Raw genomic sequence first — 22,696 nt, 5'->3', positions numbered from 1 at the left:
ATCACAACAGAGTTCAAAACACCCCAACATCAGGTTTGATAAAGGAATGGAGCAGAGACGTGCATTTCCAGTTTAAACAAAATATGTTTTATTTATTTTGTTGTTCAGGCACCATGCCAATTAAATACTTGCAAGCAGCTGCAAGAGAAGAGTTCAGTTAAAATAATTTCTTTATTACAAAATAGACTAAAATTACCAGTACAGCAGGGGTTGCCAGTGGAGTCCACAGGTGGAAGGGGGGGGGTGAGTGAGGGGGAAGAGGGTCAGGGGGTTGCACCACCACCAATAAACCAATAAAGCACACTCACTGCAAAGCAAAACACAGGTTAGAGCACACAAAACAAAGCACCACAAATTATAATATGCACTAAGGGGACCCAGGATAAGCCCACACCCAGTGACCAACCACCTGCAGAACTATGGCGCCCTCCATGCTGTAGCCTAACTGGCAAAACAGAATCTCTAAAACATTGATCAATTGGTTAAACAAAAGAAATAAATCAAAATAAAATAAACAAATAAACAAAACTGAAAAGAACAAAAACTACAGGACAAAAACACCAGCTGTAACCAGAGCCTCTCCTCCACCAAGTACAGCAATCTAGGCCATGTGGAAGGCCACCCAATCGTCAGGCCCCTTATTCCTTGGCCTACGAGCTACGGAGACCAACCACATTCATGGTGCTGCAGGAGGTGCATGGAGAACGGCTCATGTCATGGTAGCTCCTCCACTAAACACAGCAACACTATGGCCAAATGAGAAGCCACGCCGTCATGCTCCTTGGTCCCCATCAGCGAGCCACGGCGAGCAAACAATGGCGTGTGATCAGCCAAATACCACCACACCTCTCAACACCTGTCAACCATTTTATGTGAAGCACTTTGAATTGCCTCTGTGTATGAAATGTGCTATACAAATAAACTTGACTTGACTTGACCTCTGACCTCTCCATGTGCTGCTGCAAAGTGGGCCACCGCCAAGCACCTTGTCTGGCGTCAATCTCTCACACGCAGTGCAACAGGGTCAGAAAACAGTGAGGCAAGCCTATCACAAGCTGTGCAAGGCTCCCTTTTAAATGAGCTGCCAACCTAATAGTATTGTCAGGTGCCCACCTGTTCTGAATGGGGAAGATTAGGGGGCGTGGCGACATTAAAGGGGACAGCTCAACCCACCACACATATATTCTTTTAGTATTGAAGATTAATTTGGGCCGTGGAGTAGGCCGAATATATAAAGAAAATAATGACACTTATAAAGAATTGAATTTGAATGTGTGGTGTCCCGCCAACAAGGCACATTGCCTGGTGCCCCTGGGCACTCGCCCGATGCGATATATGGATAAAGCTGGCCCAGAGTCTTAGTTATTATTCTGGCCTTAATTGTGCGCATGTGCACTGTGAGGAGGCCCTTTATGTATCCAGGCCCAGTGGCCCTTCATGTCATAATCCACCTATGGGAGAAGCCACCGCCAAACGCTTGCAAAGATGTCAGGAAAACAACATATGCCCAGCCAACATCTACAAGGAAGGACAGGTAGAGTGCAGACCTTGTCTGATGTGGATCTCCCTCACATGAAACGGGGTCAGCGAAGATAGAGGCAAGCTTACCACCAGCCATGCACGGCTCCCTTTTAAATGGGCTGTTATAGAGAGCCCCAGGAACGAGTCCGGAAATCATCGATGCTAACACTCCTGGTTCTTCACTGTTTCTGCCTATGGGATTTTTGAATGGGTTTTTGGCGTGATGCTTCAAATAAGGTCTCTGGGCAACGCAAACTTAATCAAACGCGAACCAGTAGGATAATCTTCACACATGAGGACCACTTTCATGAGTTTTTAAGCTTTTACGTGCCATTAAAAGGGCGGCTAGCTAGCAAACGGCTAAACAACACTCCAGGTTGAGTGGTGACGACGTGACGTTGAAGCCTATGCGACATTGTGTGTAGTTCTGGATTAGCTTAGCACGAGCTTTTTACCTCTAGGGCTCGCATTTACGCTTCAAAACTCATGAAAGTGGTCCTCATGTGTGACGATTATCTGGCTGAACTCTGGTTCGCGTTTGATTAAGCTTGCGTTGCCCAGAGACCTTATTTGAAGCATTGCGGCAAAAACCCATTCAAAAATCCCATAAGCAGAAACAGTGAAGAACCAGGAAGTCCGGGACTTCCGCGTTCCGACTACAAAAACACGTACAGTATAGAGGGTATGCATGTGATGTCACAGAGGCAGAAGTCACTGTGGGGTCACGCCCACTGAGACACAGCAAGTCTGAGCTTGAATGCAGTAATCAGCCTAGATAAGTGACACCTGCTGCTCAGGGAGGAACTTGACACTCATTTTGACACTCGTTCCTGATTGAGGGGGCGTGTTCCAGTGGGTGTGCATACCCTCTATAGCAGTCAGGTGTTGTGTCTCACCTGTTCTGAATGTGGGCTGATTAGAGGGCGTGGCAGCACTGCAGGGGAAGGCTCAACCCACTACACATATTGCTTCATCAGATTCGCTTTGTAAATCATTTTTGTCAAAAGTAGCTTAGCCTATGAATGCTTGGAGTTTAAAAAAATTCTAAAAAGTCTCAAATACATTTTTAAAATGTTCACAAACTACTGACAACAATTGGCGGACCCCCTGCAGTAGGCTACCTCTGTGGACCCCCTGAGGTTGAAGACCACTTCTCTACTAGGCACCTTCCTAGAACTAGGAGCATGTGCAGCCGCAGTGCAGCGCCCAGGGACCTCTCTGACTCGAGAGGATGTGATAATAAGCCTCTGCAGCTATGAGACCTCATTCTGTTTAACATAGCTCTTTGTTTCCCCGTATCACTCCTTTGTCAAGCATCATAAAAAAAACCATCAAAATCTTGTAATCAATGTAAGTTAAGTAAATGTAAATGTCCATTTTGTGTTTGAGACATGAGAGAGACAGAGAGAGAGAGAAAGAGAGAGAGAGAGAGAGAGAGAGAGAGAGAGAGAGAGAATATGAGCCGCCCTATGAGCCGCCCTCCCATGCACCCCCGAATAGAGGAAGTTCCATCTACGCAGTTGCTGAACAAGCTTTGGTGACAGTTGCATCTGACTCAAAGAGGTAAGAATATTATTTCAATATAGTGTTTCTTAGAGTCAAATTGAACGTGTTAGCTATTGTTAATGCCAAGTGAAAATGTTTTATAATATATATAATTTTCGAGGAGGGTGGGCGATACATGCAGATTCAAGTGAAGGACATTTCAGAGGAAAGGATTACTTTGAGGCCAATACATTCTATATCTAGCCCTGTCGGCCATTCAATCAATTCACATTTCAAACAATCCTTGACGTAGATCATTACCCCCTGCCCACCCCTCGATCTCGTCTGAACATGTTAAATCCTGGAATATTAATGGCAGCAATAGGTGATGCCCGGGTCAGCCAGGTTTCTGAAATGCCGACAATGTCAATATTTGAGTCCGTTAACAGATGTTCCAGTTGCTCGGCCTTACTTAATATGCTACGGATGTTGATGTGACCCATTAGCAGTCCCTTGGGTTTCGAACGTGTGTCCCAAATTAATTTAGCATGGTTGAGAGTTCGAAAAAAATGTAATCTGCGTTGTTTTTTTATTGCAGGGTTCAGGGGTTTAGGTCTTACTGTTCTTTGGGAGGGTGATGCGGGGCTCGTGGTCGCTGATGGTGCTGATGATGGTAGTGGTGGATGCCCCTCGTCTGTGGGGGGCGGAGCAGGTTAGTGAATCCTATTAATACTGTGAATCAGTCAACCAGGTTTCCATTACTTTCGTTCGGTCCAGCAGGGTTGCCCTCTCTCCCCGGCCCTCTTCACCGCTGATAATATACAATTTGATTCAAGGGGGGAAAAACCCTTTCAGAGTACAACACAAACTGTCTATTTTGCTGCAACTCGACAGTGCTGCTTAATCCAGGACCTTACTTCCTGGAACTCTTTAGAGTAAAAAACTGGTCCATTGGAGTGAATGGAGATGTCGGGACTCTTCTATCTACACAGCTCTGACTGAGGGGGACCTGACGGAGTGCAGTGAAGTCAGTGAAGCAGTGAAGCCCCCGGACCCCCCTAGGGGGTCCAAGTCCAAGAATTCATGTCCCCACCACTTTCCAAATCAAACCTACGCCCTTGGTATAGCAGCGTCTCAATCTGCACCGTCCTTTTTTATATTTGGTCTTGTTCATCTCCCTGACAATCACTCACTTTTGCAGCTCCTATATGCAACATGTTTACATAAAACCAGTTCCCAGTTTATATCAGTGTCCAGCAGGCAAACCTGCTTTGTTGCAAAACATAAACTGATACTGAAAAAATCACTGTTTTTATTTCTATTTTTCCCAACCCAAATAGGAGCCAAAGGAAGGGGACTTGATAGAAATCTTCCGTGGACTCTATCAGCACTGGGCTCTGTACATCGGTCATGGCGAAGTTGTTCACTTGTCAGGCACCGGTGAGTCTTTCTTTTACACAACAGCTATTCCCAAATACTCACCAAAGGCCAGTCCTGGACCTAATATACCTTCATTTGAGATCCAAAAAGATTCACTGTGACTGAATGGCTTGGTTCATTAGTTTGGTTAACTGACCCACATGTAAGATTCAATTAAACTTAAATTATTTCCTGTGGATGTTATCATGGCTCAAGGAGAGCTTTTATATCTTTTTTTTTATGTCTGAATGCTGTTTGTTTATATCCACATTGGTCATGGGGTTCCTGGTTTGGGTTGGGAGGAGTGTGTAGAGCACATTATCCGTCTGTTTTATGGTTTTTGTGTATTTTTATTTTGTTCGTTTTTTGTTCTCTCTCTACACTGCCTTAGTTCATCATGTTGGAGATCAGAGGGTGGAGGTGGAATGGGTTGGTGGGAGGAAAACAACGGAAATGGGGGGATCTGATGGAGTACACTTTGTTTTGTTTCCATAGCATCATTTCTGTGACTGTGGTGGTGTCTTTCCTCCTTTTTATTGCAATAGTCTACATAATTGATCAACAACAACAACAACAATTTAAAGAGCTCATTATCACACAACAGTGGTGATGCTCAGTACACAAACCCTAACTGTTGTCTCTTTCCTTGTTCCATGTCCTCCTACCCCTCACCCCATCCTTAGCCCTGGCTCTGTCATCAGGATCCCTCAGTCTGACCAATGAAAGGGTCATGATGAAGCAGGAAAAGCTGTTGGATGTGGTCAAGACAAGCAAGTGGATAATCAACAACATCCTGGATGACGAGGACGAGGCCCGGCCCGGGGCAGACATCGTGCGCGATGCCATAAGGTTGGCGGAGGGGAAAACAAAGTGGGTCTACCACGTCTTTGATTTCAACTGTGAGCATCTTGCAACAGCTCTACGTTACGGCACGGGCAGGTCCTCGCAGGCCTCGGTGCTACCTTACAGAGGACAAAACAGAGTCCATCTCCCAGACCTCCTTGTCATGGTGACACTGGACGAGGTGTTAACTGTTGAAATCCTAGTTGTTTGTGTGTTTGTAGGTGTAATACCGGCGCATTTGTTGTTGCTGTTCAAGTGGCGGCGCCTGCGCCGGCGCCGGCACAGGAGCTCCACTGGCTTCCCATCTCGGCCCGCATCAAATTCAAGACACTGGTACTGGCCTACAGGGCAGTACACCAGTCAGCTCCCCTGTACCTGCAATCTATGGTCAGGTTCCAAACCTCTCACCGCTCCCTTCGCTCCTCCACCAGTGCAGGTCGCCTCGCCCCTCCTTCGCTACGGGGGCTCAAAAGTCGCTCATCCCGATCTCGACTCTTCTCGTCCCTGGCACCTCAATGGTGGAACGAGCTTCCACCTTCGGTCAGGACAGCTGAATCACTGCCCATCTTCCGGAAAAGACTAAAGACACACCTTTTCAGGCTCCATCTGGGCCCTTCTTGATCTAACTTCGTTCTCTCTCTTTCCTTATTAAAAAAAAATAAAAAAATAAAAATAAAAAATAACCTTGTACCACTAACCTAAACTTGTACCATTGTTCCTTCAGAAGTTGTAGTTGTCATAGACTGTGCTCCATAGTTGATTGCTCTATTGCTGACAAAAAATGTGTTATTGTAAGTCGCTTTGGATAAAAGCGTCTGCCAAATGACGTAATGTAATGTAATGTAATGACATTTTGTCCCCCTTAAAATTTGGTCCCCCTAATTTTTTTTTTTTTTTTTTTTTTTAATCTAAGGGGGCAACTGCCCCTGACACTTAGAGCCCACTTTACACTGTTTACACAGCCTGTGATGCTTGTTAAAGCCGTGATCATTGTTGGATTATTACACCTGAGACGGACAGACCTGGACTCTGTACTGCACTCACTGTCATTGGCTGCTGCTATAATCGTATACGGTTATTGTTATTTTATTTTTGTGTTGAGATGACAAGTTTTGCACTGTGTTTCGAAGTGATAATAATAATAATAATAAGTTCAGTGTTTCTGCCTGTGTTGCTGTCTGTTGTAGTGTAATTATAAAATGACCTAAAGGGAGAGCAGGTCACCAAGAGTGAGAAAAGGAAAAATACTGAATCGTATTCGTCGGAATATTTTTTTTTTTTTTTTTAATAAAAAATAATTGAGTCCCCCTTATTGCTAACTCGTTCCGGCGCCACTGTGTTCAGGGCAAGGTTGTATGGAGAAGCAGAGGAGAGGAAGAGAACAGGAGGGAGGGGCAGGGGGGGGAGGGGGAAGGAGGGGGGGGCAGAGGGTGATGGTTTGGAGGAGGTGGTCAGGGGTAGGGGAGGTTGTAAGCTTGGGAGAACAGGTAGTTTTTTTATTTTTTTTATTATTATTTATTTAGCAATTTATATTTTTTAGAACACAGAAAAACAAACCAAAAACAAACAAACACAGATACAGTAAAAGAAAAGAAAGAAAAAACATACATACACTAGTGCCACCAGTTACAGCTTGTAAATATACATAAATTATGCTTGTAAATATATATACATATATAAATGAGTGGGATCCCACGCGAGGGAGGAAGACCGGCCGGGCGAGTCACCCATCACCCCTAACCTTGTCAAGGTAGGCCAGAAACGGGTCCCAAATAGTTTGAAATCTCCCAGGTGAGTTGGTCCTCAAGAACCTGAGTCTCTCCATTCGTATAATGGAGATCATGTCCGCCAACCACAACTGAAAACAGGGTGGAGTGGGGGACTTCCATTTCTGCAGAATGAGTTTCTTGGCTGAACAGGTAGGTTTTAAGTCGGGTTTTGAAAGTGGGGAGTGAGGGAGAGTCTCGGACGGTCTGGGGGAGGGAGTTCCAAAGTCGGGGTGCGGCACGGGAGAAAGCACGGTCACCAAAGGTTTTGAGTCTGGATGGGGGGATGATGAGGGTGGCAGTAGAAGAGGATCGGAGTGTCCGGGAGGGGCGATGGGGGATGAGGAGGTCAGTCAGGTAGGGGGGGGCTAGGCTGTGGAGGGCTTTGAAGGTGAGGAGGAGTAATTTGAAGTCGATGCGTTGCTTGACGTGGAGAGAGTGAAGGACAGGGGTGATGTGATCGCGGGACCGGGTGTGAGTGAGCAGGCGGGCAGCTGAGTTTTGGACCATCTGGAGTCTATGGAGGGAACGGGAGGTGATGCCGGTGAGGAGGGAGTTGCAGTAGTCGAGGCGGGAGGAGATGAAGGCATGGATGAGGGATTGAGCAGCAGGGGGGGAGAGGCAGTGTCTGACTTTGGCGATGTTGCGGAGATGAAAATATGAAGTTTTGACAACGGAGCTGACGTGGGGATCGAAGGAGAGGGTGGGGTCCAGGATGAAACCAAGGTTGCGTGCCAGGGGGGAGGGGGTGATGGTGGAGTCGTCAATGGTGAGGGTGATGGGTCCGGTTTTATTGAGGGTGGATTTGGTGCCAATGAGGAGGAGTTCAGTTTTGTCGCTGTTGAGTTGGAGGAAGTTGTGGGTTAGCCAGGTTTTTATTGCGGATATGCAGTTTTTGATGTGGGTGAGGGGTGGGTTCTGGAGGGATTTGGTGGTGATGTAGAGCTGAGTGTCATCGGCGTAGCAGTGGAAGTCCAGGTTGAATTGATGGATGATATGACCAAGGGGGAGTATATAACAGAGGAAGAGCAGGGGGCCGAGGACTGAGCCCTGGGGGACCCCCTGCAAAACAGAGGAGAGGGTGGAGGAGTGACCGGAGAGGGAGATGGACTGTTGTCTGTCGGTGAGGTATGAGGTGAGCCAGTCCAGTGCGGTGCCCTCAACACCCAGTTGGCGCAGCCTTTGGAGGAGGATGGAGTGGTTCACAGTGTCAAAGGCTGCGCTCAGATCGAGTAGAACTAGGATGTTGAGGGCACCAGAGTCAGTGGAGGTGAGGAGGTCGTTGATGACTTTGGAGAGGGCGGTTTCGGTGCTGTGGTAAGGACGGAAGCCAGACTGTAGGGGTTCGTAGAGGTTGTGGGAGTGAAGGTGGGAGTGAAGTTGGGTGGCGACGATGTGCTCGAGGGTTTTGGAGAGGAATGGTAGGTTGGAGATGGGGCGGTAGTTGGAGAGGTTGGCGGGGTCGAGGGTGGGTTTTTTGAGGATGGGGGTGACAGCGGCGAGTTTGTAGACAGAGGGGACGTGACCTTGGGAGAGTGACTGATTGAAGAGGGCAGTGAGGTGGGGGATGAGGGCGGGGAGGCAGGCCTTGGTCAGGGGGGTGGGGAGGGGGTCGAGGGAGCAGGTGGAAGACTTGGAGGCGGTGATAATGTCGGTGATGAGGGAGGAGTCAACAGGGGAGAAGACAGTGAGGGAGGGGGGAGGGGGGAGGTCAGGGGGAGGGAAGATGATAGTGGGGGGGGGAGAGGCGGAGGGGTTGGCGATGGAGGCAGTCAGGGAGGAGTGGATTTTGGAGATTTTGCTGTTGAAGGCGTGGAGAAATGAGTTGCAGAGTTCAGGGGAGGAGAGTGTGTTATTGTCCGGGGGTTGGAGGAGCTTTTTGATGTTGGAGAAGAGAGTACGGGGGTTCCTGTTGGTGCTGTTGATGAGGGTGGAGAAGTGGGCAGATTTGGCTATAGACTATACACTTAATTCTTCTACTTAATGCTCAAAAGCGGCAATTACGTTGTAAATTCCGTAATACAGATATACTCACAAGAGGGTGAGGTGATGTGTCAGGAGGGACGCACGCGTAAGGGGAGCTTATAGAGCCATACTCGTTTTAATGCACTTTTTATACTCTTTTTTTTGTCATGTCAGCTGTCAGCCTGTCATATCATATCAAACCTTTATTGGCAGACGCTTGGTCCATAGATGACACATACACAATTACAAAAAGCACATAAGGGCACAATAAAAGAACAAAAGTACATTATAAAAGAGAGTCATACCAGAATTTCCATGTGACTGGTATATCACAGTGCTTAGCCCAGGATCAGTGAGCAACTTAATAATAACATTCTGAGACACGTTCAATCTAAAGATGAACCTGTACCTCAGATTTCTCATAGTGGGGCTCAAAACAGCACCTATAGGTCGCTTCCGGAAAGAAGCGCCAAAATTGGCACAAATACTCCTTGTGGACTGTTATTTTGATAAAAGTAACTGGCCACGCAGAAATTTTATTTTTTTCCAAGATGGCCGCCATTTCCAGCCTGAAAACACTATTTTGGGGGCAACTTTGGGTAGAATTTTCCAATATGAATGATCTTGTTATCAAACCATACATTTATGACCACAGAGAAGCCAGATTTATTCCATGAAAATTTCAAAATGGCTGCCATTTTAAAGATGGCTGCCATTTCAGCCATTTTTACCATAGGATTTCACTGTCCAGGGCGATTTTGATGATTCTGGTGTCAAATGACAGGTTTTTAACTATGGAAATTTCAAAATTATACATCAGAAATGATTTGTATATCTCCTTTTGCCATTTACTCTGCATATATTTTCAAAGTAATGTGAAAATATGCATAAACAACAGTATTTTAGAGATTTAGTATTTTAGAGTCCGACAACGGAGAACGTTACAGGCGGCACTACCCACAACACTATACCAGCAAACAACGTTGCGTAAAGCGTCAAGGTTAGAATTGTAAAACCAACATTTGCTCCAAAAGGAATTAAATTATAAAGTTAATCAAAATGCCACGAAAACATTAGGCTAGCTTAGTCAACACAGCAATCCCCCCAGTGAGGCTGAAGGTGAGTGAGGCCTGCCTCCACTTCCGGCCCGCGCTGAGAGCACTCAGCAGTCAGCAGCAGCCCGGAGGTCTGAAATCTCCGACAACCAAAATCTGATTTTCGTACAGGCGTCATTTTGATAAACTGATCTCATAGTGGGAATCTTCCTGGTTACTTTTGGCGAGACAAAAAATATTACAACGTAAATTGTCATATTTACAGAGCTAGACTGTATATAAATACACAACGCACTGTGCGCATTCTAGAAACAGCATCTCTACATAAGAAAGTTCAGAGGGGCGTGGAGCTCTCAGAGGTTCAATCAAGGGAGCTACTGCGCAAACTCTGGTTCACTGATCTGGCCGGATTTTGGCTTCAATAAGACATACAGGGAGGAGATAGGGACACTCCCTCCATTCATATTATAACTCAATGGTGTGAACGCAGCTTTACTAAGATTATTCTGCTTGGTGAAAAAAAGCAAGGCACAATCTTAAAGTCTGACATAATTATTATTTTTCTTTCTTTCTAATAAATAATAATAACTCCCACAGTTTTCACACCACATAGACATGCCAGAACTCAAAAGGTGCGGCTCATTGAGGACAGGGTTGCTGTGACTTTTGTAAGGGTTTGGACAAGCGGTTTGGGCTCTAAGCGCGAGTTTTTTTCCCATTGACTTGCATAGGGTTTCGATAAATCTGGCAAAATCTTGCATTAAATTTGCTGTATCTCGGAAAGCATACGAGGTACAGCTACGAACCTTGGCAGGGAGGTGCACAGAGGGGTCTTATACTATCCCCGAAAAAATGACACCAATGGACCAGATGGTGGCGCTATAACAGCCCTCTTTATGTTTTTTTTTACCTTTTCTATAATTTTTCTTAATCATCACGCAAAGTACGACGACATGTAAGACATTATGTCTTACTTGTCCCAGTGATCAAGGACAAAGCTGGTAAGGTCAGTAGCCTGGACAACTACAGACCTATAGCTTTAACCAGCATACTGTCTAAAGTCCTGGAGATAATTCTGCTGGATAGAATAAATCAGTTCATTCACTCCACTGATAATCAGTTTGGCTTCAAAGCCAAGCATGGCACTGACCTGTGTATATATGGTTTAAAGGAAATTGTAGGCAAGTATAGAAGACAAAACTCTACTGTCTTTATGTGTTTTATTGATGCTTCTAAAGCTTTTGATCGTGTAAATCACAGTAAACTGTTCGACAAGTTGAGTGAAAGAGGGGTCCCAAGTTACATTGTGAGACTGTTAGCCTACTGGTATGTTACATAGTGAGACTGTTAGCCTACTGGTATGTTACATAGTGAGACTGTTAGCCTACTGGTATGTTACATAGTGAGACTGTTAGCCTACTGGTATGTTACATAGTGAGACTGTTAGCCTACTGGTATGTTACATTGTGAGACTGTTGGCCTACTGGTATGTTACATTGTGAGACTGTTGGCCTACTGGTATGCAAAACAGAAAATGCAAGTAAAATGGGGCAATAGTGTCTCGGCTCCATTTGGAGTAAGCAATGGCGTGAAACGGGGGAATTTTATCTCCTGTTCTTTTTTATTTATATATGGATGATTTGTCACAGCAAATGGATGTGTGTAACACTGGCTGCCTTGTTGGGAATTCTCTAGTCAATCATTTAATGTATGCGGATGACCTTGTGGTACTTAGTCCGAGTAGCGCTGGTCTCCAGCAGCTTCTTAATATATGCACCAACTATGGCAAGGAAAATGATATTAAATATAATGCCAGCAAGAGTGTGGTTCTAATATGCAGAACAAAAGAGGACCGAAGTCTAGAATTCCCTGTTTTCAAATTGTCTGATAATAACCTTATTGAATGTGATGGGGTGAAATTGTGTGCAAGTTCAGTAAGTGTACAGAGGATGTGAAAATTGCCTTATTCAGAGCCTACTGTACGCCACTGCCCACTTGTGGTCAAACTACAAAAAGGCAAGCCTGAAAAGGCTTCAGGTAGCCTATAATGATGCTATGCGTATATTACTTAAAAGACCCAGATGGTGCAGTGCCAGTGAGATGTTTGTGGCTGCAAGAGTCAATACCTTTCAAGCGGTTCTAAGGAACCTTATGTATAAATGTATGTGTCGACTTGAAAAGTCTATAAGAATAGCATCATTGAGGCTCTCACCAATCCGGTGAAGTGTTGCACTAGGTATACATCTAGACTCAGGCTGCACTGGCTTGAAAGCTTACATGTAAATATGTTATAATACAGCCTTATCTATGAAGCTGAAACTTAATACAGCCTCATCTATGAAGCTGAAACTTAATACAGCCTCATCTGTGAAGCTGAAACTCTGATGTTTTTTATTTTCTTATCTATTTTATACTTGTAATTATTGTACTTTTGTATGGTATTGTAATTTTTGTACGTTTCTATGGACTACGAGTCTGAAATAAAGACATCAATAAATCAATCATTGAGATTTTTTATGATTTATCACAAAAAGCCGCAGCCGAGATCCTCTCCTCTCTGCTCCAGCGCTTCATTTGTGGATGTGAAAGGAACACTTGGAAGGAGAGGTTTGTATGAAAGAGCTTTATTTAGAAATACATTGACAACACACGAGGGGAGGGGTGTGTGTGTGGGGGGGGGGGAGGGGCAGCTTATTCTTACTGTGACAGATATTAACATGGACAGTTCTATTTCACACAGGCTTCACACTCTGCAGCCTGGGAAGGCAAGTGGCGAAAGTATCTACAAATGAAAAGCTGTATTTCAACAGTTAAAAATAAAAGCAGATTTTAGCTTTGTGGCTAAGATCTGAACCTCAGTTTCCAAGAGGAATACGGGAATAAAAAACTGCCAAAATAATTGCACAATAAGTTCGCCAAAATTCAAGACAAGTCAGCAAAATGTATCACACATGCATTTTGCATTTCAAATGTACAGATTAGAGTACACATTTGTGTTACAAGGTTATGTTCAAATAAATGGTTGAAAGTCAGGTTACAAAACTAATCCAACTAATTTTGTCCGTTTTTTATTCCCATAAAGCATCTTTAGACTAAGGCAGTTTTGGGGGGAAATAAAAATAAATAAAATTGCAGCCTTGTTGGTGAAACTGATGGGATGTGCTCACATAACTTCATTTACAGTTATAGTGTCAAATCTTTTTTGTGGGGATTTTTCAAACCCCTCATACAAATCCAGATTTTAGATTTAGATTATACTAAAATATATAAAATGTGCAATACTATATAATTTCATATGGTGTGTAAGGATTTCATTTTCTCTGCTAGATGGTTCTGTCATGATTGATGGGATACAGTTTGTCATTTCAGAAAGTGTGATTTGCATAAAATGTACATAAAACAAAGACCCTGTCCACAAAGAATTTACAACCAAAACTGAAGCTGTAAAGTTTTCATCTGTTAATTTGTCAGTTTATTTTTCTTTTGGATGAAGGAGATGTTCAATGAAAAGGAAACCGTTTAACCTGTGAAGTCATGGTGGAACCAGTGAACCTGTGAAGTCATGGTGGAACCAGCCAGTTTAACCTGTGAAGTCATGGTGGAACCAGGATATTTAACATCCGGGCTAAAGAAGGCTCCTGTCAGAAGTTTGGACTCTTTAAAAGCTGCGGTGTCTCTTACAGATGTGAAGCTCTAATAGTTTCATCAGACTAGTGAAAGTCTTTTGGAGTAAAGAACAGAAGACTAGTAAGGCCGTTAGACACAGGCAACATCTTTCAGCAATGTAGACGGCAATTCTGAAAAAAGTTGATGGATTTCTGGTCTGAGGTGCACTCAGCTACATCCTGTGTATTGCTGTTGTCCGTGTTGCAGCAACGTTGCCCGTCTACATTGCCTGAGGACGTTGCTCGTGTGTGAAGGCGTTCACAGTGTACCGACTCAGTATTCATTTCCTCAGGTAGAGATGCATGATACCCACTTTATTTACTGTCAATACAGTTATAGAGCATTTTATATATATATATATATAATTATATATAATGTATAATTATATATAATTATACATTATATATAATTATATATATATATAATTATATAGATTTTGGATATAATGTGAATATGACATAAGTGTTGTCTGTCCTTGTTTTAAAGTCTGCATTACAGAATGTATGATGTAATTTTCCTGAACTTACCAGACTGTTCTAGCTATTCTGTTATTTTGCTAATAGTTGAAAACTGTGTACGGTAAATATTTTGTGAAGGCACCAATAGTCATCCCTACAATATTGTCACAATATCGATATCGGGTTATTTGGTCAAAAATATTGTGATATTTCATTTTGTCCATATCGCCCAGTCCTAACTGAGATGCTTAATATCTCATCATGAAACATCTGCTTTTGTTTAAAAAAGGCAGACAATCCTGTGCTCCATGTGGCTCTGTTGATATCTGATTTCAGTCCTGATCCTGTGCTATGTGCCTCTGTTGATATCTGATTTCAGTCCTGATCCTGTGCTATGTGGCTCTGTTGACATCTGATTTCACTCTTGATATCTTGATATTTTAATATTGGCATTATTATTCTCTCCCCTGTTTCAGCCCGGTATCGGCCTGATATCCTGTATCAGTATCAGTGCATCTCTATCCTCAGACAGCTGTCAGTTTCTCTTAGCACCCTGTAGCAATAAAAACAAACCAGTAATATAATGAAGACAAACGGAAAAATAAAAAATATACATTTCTTCTGAAAAATAAAAAATAAATATTTATATATATATTTTTAAATTAGCTACAGTAACATGACACCACCACCAGTAATTTGTAGTTGGGGAATGTGAGGGTAAGAGTGTGTCTGCGTGTGTGTATGTGTGCATGTGCGTGTGTGTGTGTAGTGTAGTGTGTGTGTGTGTCTATGGGCAGCCCTGTGTGCCCACGGCTCCATGGACAGCCAGAGGTTTGGACAGCATGGCCGGCCGGTGGTTGAGCGTCGCTCGGCGGATGCAGCCGTGGAAGGAGGGCAGGCCGGCAGGGAGACCGGGCACGACAATGCCACCTGGTGGACAGACAGAGGAACAATCACGTTGAGGGAGGCGAGACGAAGGCACTGTCCTTTTTTCTTTGCACAGAAAGAGCAGTGTGAAAACAGAATTGTGATCTGTCAGATTTGGGCCATTTTCGTAGATCTGATATCCTTTTCCAGATTTTTTTAATGTAAAAATCCACCCATCTTATGAGTCTAAAATGACAAAGTGGGCCTGCAACAGAAACGTGTGTCTTATTCCCACTAATTGAGACTATATAGATCCCAATTCATGTAGCGTCCCCGTCTGGGAAGCGAGAGAGCGCATGTTCAACTCCCGCACGTTTTCTTTTTACTTTTGGTTTGAACCCCAAACCAAACCATAACCAGTTGATTTGTTGCCTAAACATAACCAAGTTGTTTTAATTGCGTTTGACATTGGAAAGGCAGCAAGGTTTTCTAATTAATGTGTTTTGTTTCAAATTGACATTGAGTTTATCCACGTAAAATGCCACCTTTTAGAAATGTATTTTGCCAACCATGGGCAAAGTTTGCGTTGGTTTAGGGGGTTGTGGCCATAGCCAAAAATGCATGTAAGGATTTAAATATGTTTAATTATAACACAGAACTCATATTTTATTTGAATGCCTTGTTCTAGCTATAGTCATTAGGCTACTTAACGTTAGTTTGCTCCTCTCTCTCCCTCGCTCACTCTCTCTCTCTCTCTCCACGCATCCTCCAAGTCCATGCACACTCCAGAAACTAGTAGCCTATAAACAGAACTAGAATACGTCCATGGGGCCACGAAAATGCACCTGCTGGTATCCTAATGATTAATTTTCCTCTAGATTTTAAGTTCAAACTTCGCCTATGTTGCTAACGTTTTGTGTCACATTTTGACGTTGATATTGTAAATATTCCTGGTTCTCAGACATGTAAAATGCCATGTTTTGTTTTGGCGATTGGGGTTGGTGGTGTATGTTTGTGCTCACCAGGCGCCCCCCCCAGGTAGACGGTGTCCTTGCCCCCGGCGGAGCGGCTCTGTTTGGGGCCCACGCTGTGCTCGCTGGCTGCATCCACGTGGAGCTGCAGAACGTTGTTCTTCTTCACCACTGCAAACAGGCGGCTCGTCAACATCACAACAACAACAACAACAACAAGCTGTACATTGATGATAATAATAATAATAACAATAATAATAATAATAATAATAATTATTATTATTATATTTATATAGCACCATTCATACACAGGATGCAACTCAAAGGGCTATACATGATCAGAATCAGCTTTATTGGCCAATATGTACACATGCAAGGAGTTTGACTGTGGTTTGTGTCGCTCTCAAAGTCTCACACACTGAACACGCTATGCACACGTTCAAACAAGCACTCGTTCACCTCACAAAATAATGTCAACGTGGGTCAAAGTTCAGCTGTCTGTGGTTTCCTCTCTCATAATCCTCTGCTCATATCACTTCTGCTCATAACACTTCTCAAGACAGCTTTTCCCTGAGCTTTTCAGTCTTTTGTCTGGGTGTCCACTTTCAAAACTCTGTAACTGACTGAGGCTCGAACCCACAACTACGACAGTATGGCCTAGTCTAGTGGTCACATGATCAGGCTTGATTTCAGCAACAGCCAATTTATGCATCAACGGCCTAAAGCTACTGAGCCTCCTGTGTCAGCTACATGACTGTGGGAGTTACTGTCTGCTGAGGAAACAGCTGCTGAGTCAACTCACCTGTGCTTGTGTGTGTGTGCGTGTGTGCGTGCGTGCGTGTGTGTGCATGCGTGTGTGTGTGTGTGTGTGTGTGTGTGTGTATGTGTAGGTGTGTGTGTGTACTGACCTGTGACCGTGTGCCAGCGTCCATCACACAGAGACTCTTCAGGAGTGAAGGAGGTAGAGAATTCACCACTGCCACTGTTTACTGACACAGTGACCTACACACACACACACACACGCACGCACGCACGCACGCACGCACACACACACACACGCACGCACGCGCACACACACACACACACACACACACACACACACACACACACGCACACACACACACACACACACACACACTTTCAGGTTTTGTTTTACAGACAGACAACTTCAAGGGCAACAACCATTGAACACAGGGAGACAAGCTCCACAATGACTATATGTTTACATAGACTACAATAATCTGGCTGTTAACCTTATTCTGAATAAGACAATGCGTCTGTCTGTAACTCAAGTGAGCTCCTATCACCTAGCTACCTAACTAGATACTTGATTAATTAGGTAACTCATTTTAATATAGGTGGATGAAAAATAATTTGTTTCAGACGTCCTCATGCTTGAAGGTAGCATTGCATGCGACAGGTCGCACGGGTGCTGTTTCCATTGAATATACAAGATTTTTTCTGACCAAGCTTGATCAAGTTGAATCCCAAAGCATTTGGAAATAAATTTGTATAAAACTGCATGGCTGGGGGCTGTTTTCTCTAACATTATACTACTTTTATAATCCAGAAAGTTCGAGGCTTCACATTTCGTTAGCTGTTTTTACACTTTTAATTTGCAGGTGAAAAAGGGAAATGGTACGTGTGAACTGATAGAATTGACAGACCAGTGTCAATTCAATCTACTATCACACCATTTCCCCTTTCCGCCTTCAAATTAAAAGCGTAAAACCCAGCTAACGAAAACGTTGTCTGCGTTGACAACGCTGATGAAGGCTTAATGCTGAAACGTTCGTTGTGCCGTCCCAGGTGACTTTTTTGAAAGGACATTTTGGAATGGTGGCCTGCTTCTTCCTTGCTCGACTGCGTTAGGGACATGTTAGGACATTTTTTTTACCACTGGCAGCCATCTTTTCTTCTGTCATGTTTCTACCATGTTAGTGACGTGTTAGGGGACATTCACACCACACATTTTTTTTTCAGTCAGAACGTTATGAAAATCATGTTGAGAGCGCTTCCATTGTGCACAAAACAGCGCACGGAGCGTTTTTTTTGTGCTCCGTTTGTTTTCCCCTGTAGTCTCGTGCAGTACAGATCAGAACACAACGACCACACGGACGGTAGCCAGCTGGTTTTGTCTGTTTGAGGTTGTTCACTGTTAACACGAAAGCCAGATTATTTCCAATTCTGGCAGCAGCGGAGGTTGAAAATCCCTCGGGTGGAGAAAAGGTAGGAAGAGTGAAAAAGACGAGCAGGGCGCTTTTCCTCTAATGTTCAACTTTTTTCAGCTTTAAAACGCCCACAGCGCTCCTCCAAAAACAACAGACGCCACCAGCGTTTAAACGCCAGGTGCGTTCATTAAAAGAGGAGCACGTCTAGCGCGTCCTTACATAGAGAATGAATTGCAGAAAGACGCTGGCAGCTCCAAAAACGCTTTTGGTCTGAATGTAGCCTAAGGATGTCTTTTTACCGCTGGCAGCCATCTTCTCTTCTGTAAACAAGTTGGCAACACCCACTGGAAGCTAGAGGACGCATCGTCAAGCAGTTGGACGGCCGTACGTGTTACGATACTCCGACTACGACCTTAAGCTAAGGTCATCAGAACATGCTGTTTACAGAGTGCCATGTTATTTGGGTTCATCCATGTCCAGATACATTCATTCTGCTTTCTTTCCTTTCTGTGTGTTTGATGTTTGAATAAAAGCAAACGCAAAGTCTGGAGTTGAAGGTCAGTTGGTTGAACTTACCTCTCCCTGGTTGAGGACCAAAGTCAGGTGGCGGTCCGCCGATGTCCCAGAATGCAACAGCAGCCCAGAGTCCGAGACGGGCCGAACCTCCAACTGGATCTCCATGTCCCGACCCAAAACCAAGGACTCGTCTGCAGGGAGGGAGGAGAGGCTTGGGTCAGCACACACAGGAGACAGACAGACAGCGAGCGAGACACAAACCCAACAAACAGTGTATATAGAGCGAGTGTTCAGTAACAAACAGTGTATATAGAGCGAGTGTTCAGTAACAAACAGTGTATATAGAGCGAGTGTTCAATCAGTACCGATGGTGATGTGTCCCCCCTGGCTGGAGAAGTAGGCCCCGGCCTGCAGAGGGCTGAGGAAGCAGGGCGACGCCCCCTGGCTGTGGGAGGGGCTTCCTGCGGGCGCCTCGTTCAGCTTCAGGTCCCTGACACAGCCCACGAACCCCCCAGAGCCTGGAGCCTGCAGCACAACAAGAGGTCAAATGTGAGAGGAGCTCTCTCAACCAACACACACACACTGGCTCCCAACATTTACAAACGCTCCGCCCTACCCCTCTCATAGCTGGTACAAAAAAATAAGGCAGGATATCCGCTCAAAATAAGGTGGGATAGCTGCTCATTTTCCCACTTGTGATTGGTCGAATACCATCAAACTTCCTTCCTCTGAATTGTGTTTTTTTTTCCTTTGGAAGATGACAACTTTCACTGTCCAACTGTTAAGCTGTGTTACCATCAGAGAGGGCAGGACTTTGAATGGGCTGTGTTACTGTCAGAGAGGGGGCGGGACTTTGAATGTGCTGTGTTACCATCAGAGAGGGCGGGACTTTGAATGTGCTGTGTTACCATCAGAGAGGGGGCGGGATTTTGAATGTGCTGTGTTACCATCAGAGAGGGGGCGGGACTTTGAATGTGCTGTGTTACCGTCAGAGAGGGGGCGGGACTTTGAATGTGCTGTGTTACCATCAGAGAGGGCGGGACTTTGAATGTGCTGTGTTACCGTCAGAGAGACATTTGACATTTGATTTGTTTATTTAGACGGGACAGTGCAAAATTAATGGACACAAAGAACATAATCAGAGTGTAAAAATTGCCAGATATAGCACGAGACTCGAGCACGAGGCTCGAACACGTTGCACATGGCACGAGGCTAATTTCCATCCGTAGTCCCCAAAACAAACAGGAGAGAGGGGGCGGGACTTTGAATGTGCTGTGTTACCATCAGAGAGGGGGCGGGACTTTGAATGTGCTGTGTTACCATCAGAGAGGGGGCGGGACTTTGAATGGGCTGTGTTACCATCAGAGAGGGGGCGGGACTTTGAATGTGCTATGTTACCATCAGAGAGGGGGCGGGACTTTGAATGGGCTGTGTTACCGTCAGAGAGGGGGCGGGACTTTGAATGGGCTGTGTTACCATCAGCGAGGGGGCGGGACTTTGAATGGGCTGTGTTACCGTTAGAGAGGGGGCGGGACTTTGAATGTGCTGTGTTACCATCAGAGAGGGCGGGACTTTGAACGTGCTGTGTTACCGTCAGAGAGGGCGGGACTTTGAATGGGCCGTGTTACCGTCAGAGAGGGCGGGACTTTGAATGGGCTGTGTTACCGTCAGAGAGGGGGCGGGACTTTGAATGTGCTGTGTTACCGTCAGAGAGGGGGCGGGACGTTGAATGTGCTGTGTTACCATCAGAGAGGGGGCGGGACTTTGAATGTGCTGTGTTACCGTCAGAGAGGGGGCGGGACTTTGAATGGGCTGTGTTACCGTCAGAGAGGGGGCGGGACTTTGAATGTGCTGTGTTACCGTCAGAGAGGGGGCGGGACTTTGAATGTGCTGTGTTACCGTCAGAGAGGGGGCGGGACTTTGAATGGGCTGTGTTACCATCAGAGAGGGCGGGACTTTGAATGGGCCGTGTTACCATCAGAGAGGGGGCGGGACTTTGAATGGGCTGTGTTACCGTCAGAGAGGGGGCGGGACTTTGAATGGGCTGTGTTACCATCAGAGAGGGGGCGGGACTTTGAATGGGCTGTGTTACCGTCAGAGGGGGCGGGACTTTGAATGTGCTGTGTTACCGTCAGAGAGGGCGGGACTCCTCCGATGTACAGCGGGCCGCTGAGACGCATCCGGTCTCCTCCTGGGACTCTCTTGGACTGAGCGCTGATGCCGTCAACGATCAGACTGGCCTTCTCTCCCTCACGCTTTACAAACACCTGACAGAGAGAGAGAAAACACACTCAGACACACACTATACACACAGCTTTACAAACACCTGACAGAGAGAGAGAACACACACTCAGACACACACTATACACACAGCTTTACAAACACCTGACAGAGAGAGAGAAAACACACTCAGACACACACTATACACACAGCTTTACAAACACCTGACAGAGAGAGAGAACACACACTCAGACACACACTATACACACACACTATACACACAGCTTTACAAACACCTGACAGAGAGAGAGAAAACACACTCAGACACACACTATACACACACACTATACACACAGCTTTACAAACACCTGACAGAGAGAGAGAAAACACACTCAGACACACACTATACACACAGCTTTACAAACACCTGACAGAGAGAGAGAAAACACACTCAGACACACACTATACACACACACTATACACACAGCTTTACAAACACCTGACAGAGAGAGAGAAAACACACTCAGACACACACTATACACACAGTTTTACAAACACCTGACAGAGAGAGAGAAAACACACTCAGACACACACTATACACACAGCTTTACAAACACCTGACAGAGAGAGAGAAAACACACTCAGACACACACTATACACACAGCTTTACAAACACCTGACAGAGAGAGAGAAAACACACTCAGACACACACTATACACACAGCTTTACAAACACCTGACAGAGAGAAGAAAACACACTCAGACACACACTATACACACAGCTTTACAAACACCTGACAAAGAGAGAGAAAACACACTCAGACACACACTATACACACAGCTTTACAAACACCTGACAGAGAGAGAGAAAACACACTCAGACACACACTACACACACACACTATACACACAGCTTTACAAACACCTGACAGAGAGAGAGAAAACACACTCAGACACACACTACACACACACACTATACACACAGCTTTACAAACACCTGACAGAGAGAGAGAAAACACACTCAGACACACACTATACACACAGCTTTACAAACACCTGACAGAGAGAGAGAAAACACACTCAGACACACACTATACACACACACTATACACACAGCTTTACAAACACCTGACAGAGAGAGAGAAAACACACTCAGACACACACTATACACACACACTATACACACAGCTTTACAAACACCTGACAGAGAGAGAGAAAACACACTCAGACACACACCATACACACACTATACACACAGCTTTACAAACACCTGACAGAGAGAGAGAAAACACACTCAGACACACACTACACACACACACTATACACACAGCTTTACAAACACCTGACAGAGAGAGAGAAAACACACTCAGACACACACTATACACACAGCTTTACAAACACCTGACAGAGAGAGAGAAAACACACTCAGACACACACTATACACACACACTATACACACAGCTTTACAAACACCTGACAGAGAGAGAGAAAACACACTCAGACACACACTATACACACACACTATACACACAGCTTTACAAACACCTGACAGAGAGAGAGAAAACACACTCAGACACACACTATACACACACACTATACACACAGCTTTACAAACACCTGACAGAGAGAGAGAAAACACACTCAGACACACACTATACACACACACTATACACACAGCTTTACAAACACCTGACAGAGAAAGAGAAAACACACACTCAGACACACACTATACACACACACTATACACACAGCTTTACAAACACCTGACAGAGAG

General features: G+C 44.8%; 2 protein-coding genes across 2 annotated transcripts; one reads left to right on the top strand and one right to left on the bottom strand.

Annotated features, from left to right (window-relative positions):
* Positions 1-3,602: 3,602 nt before the first annotated feature.
* Positions 3,603-13,953, top strand: LOC310771741 (uncharacterized protein; the record flags this gene model as incomplete). The annotated part of the gene is made up of 4 exons (XM_083664277.1): positions 3,603-3,718; positions 4,347-4,446; positions 5,109-5,786; positions 13,928-13,953. The coding sequence occupies exons 1-4, from the start codon at positions 3,644-3,646 to the stop codon at positions 13,951-13,953; spliced, it is 879 nt and encodes a 292-aa protein (XP_083520403.1). The 5' UTR covers positions 3,603-3,643.
* A 560-nt stretch (positions 13,954-14,513) lies between these two features.
* LOC310771740 (laminin subunit alpha-4-like) lies at positions 14,514-20,970 on the bottom strand (the record flags this gene model as incomplete). Its single annotated transcript, XM_083664276.1, has 6 exons — positions 14,514-15,108; positions 16,068-16,187; positions 16,925-17,018; positions 18,764-18,894; positions 19,069-19,228; positions 20,833-20,970. Coding segments are annotated over 6 exons (786 nt in total), but the record flags the coding sequence as incomplete, so codon positions are not given.
* Between the last annotated feature and the right edge of the window lie 1,726 nt (positions 20,971-22,696).

The sequence above is a fragment of the Poromitra crassiceps genome (genome assembly GCF_964638095.1).
Source record: "Poromitra crassiceps genome assembly, contig: HAP1_SCAFFOLD_1140, whole genome shotgun sequence".
NCBI lineage: Eukaryota > Metazoa > Chordata > Actinopteri > Beryciformes > Melamphaidae > Poromitra > Poromitra crassiceps.
This window is presented reverse-complemented; position numbering and strand designations above follow the sequence as displayed.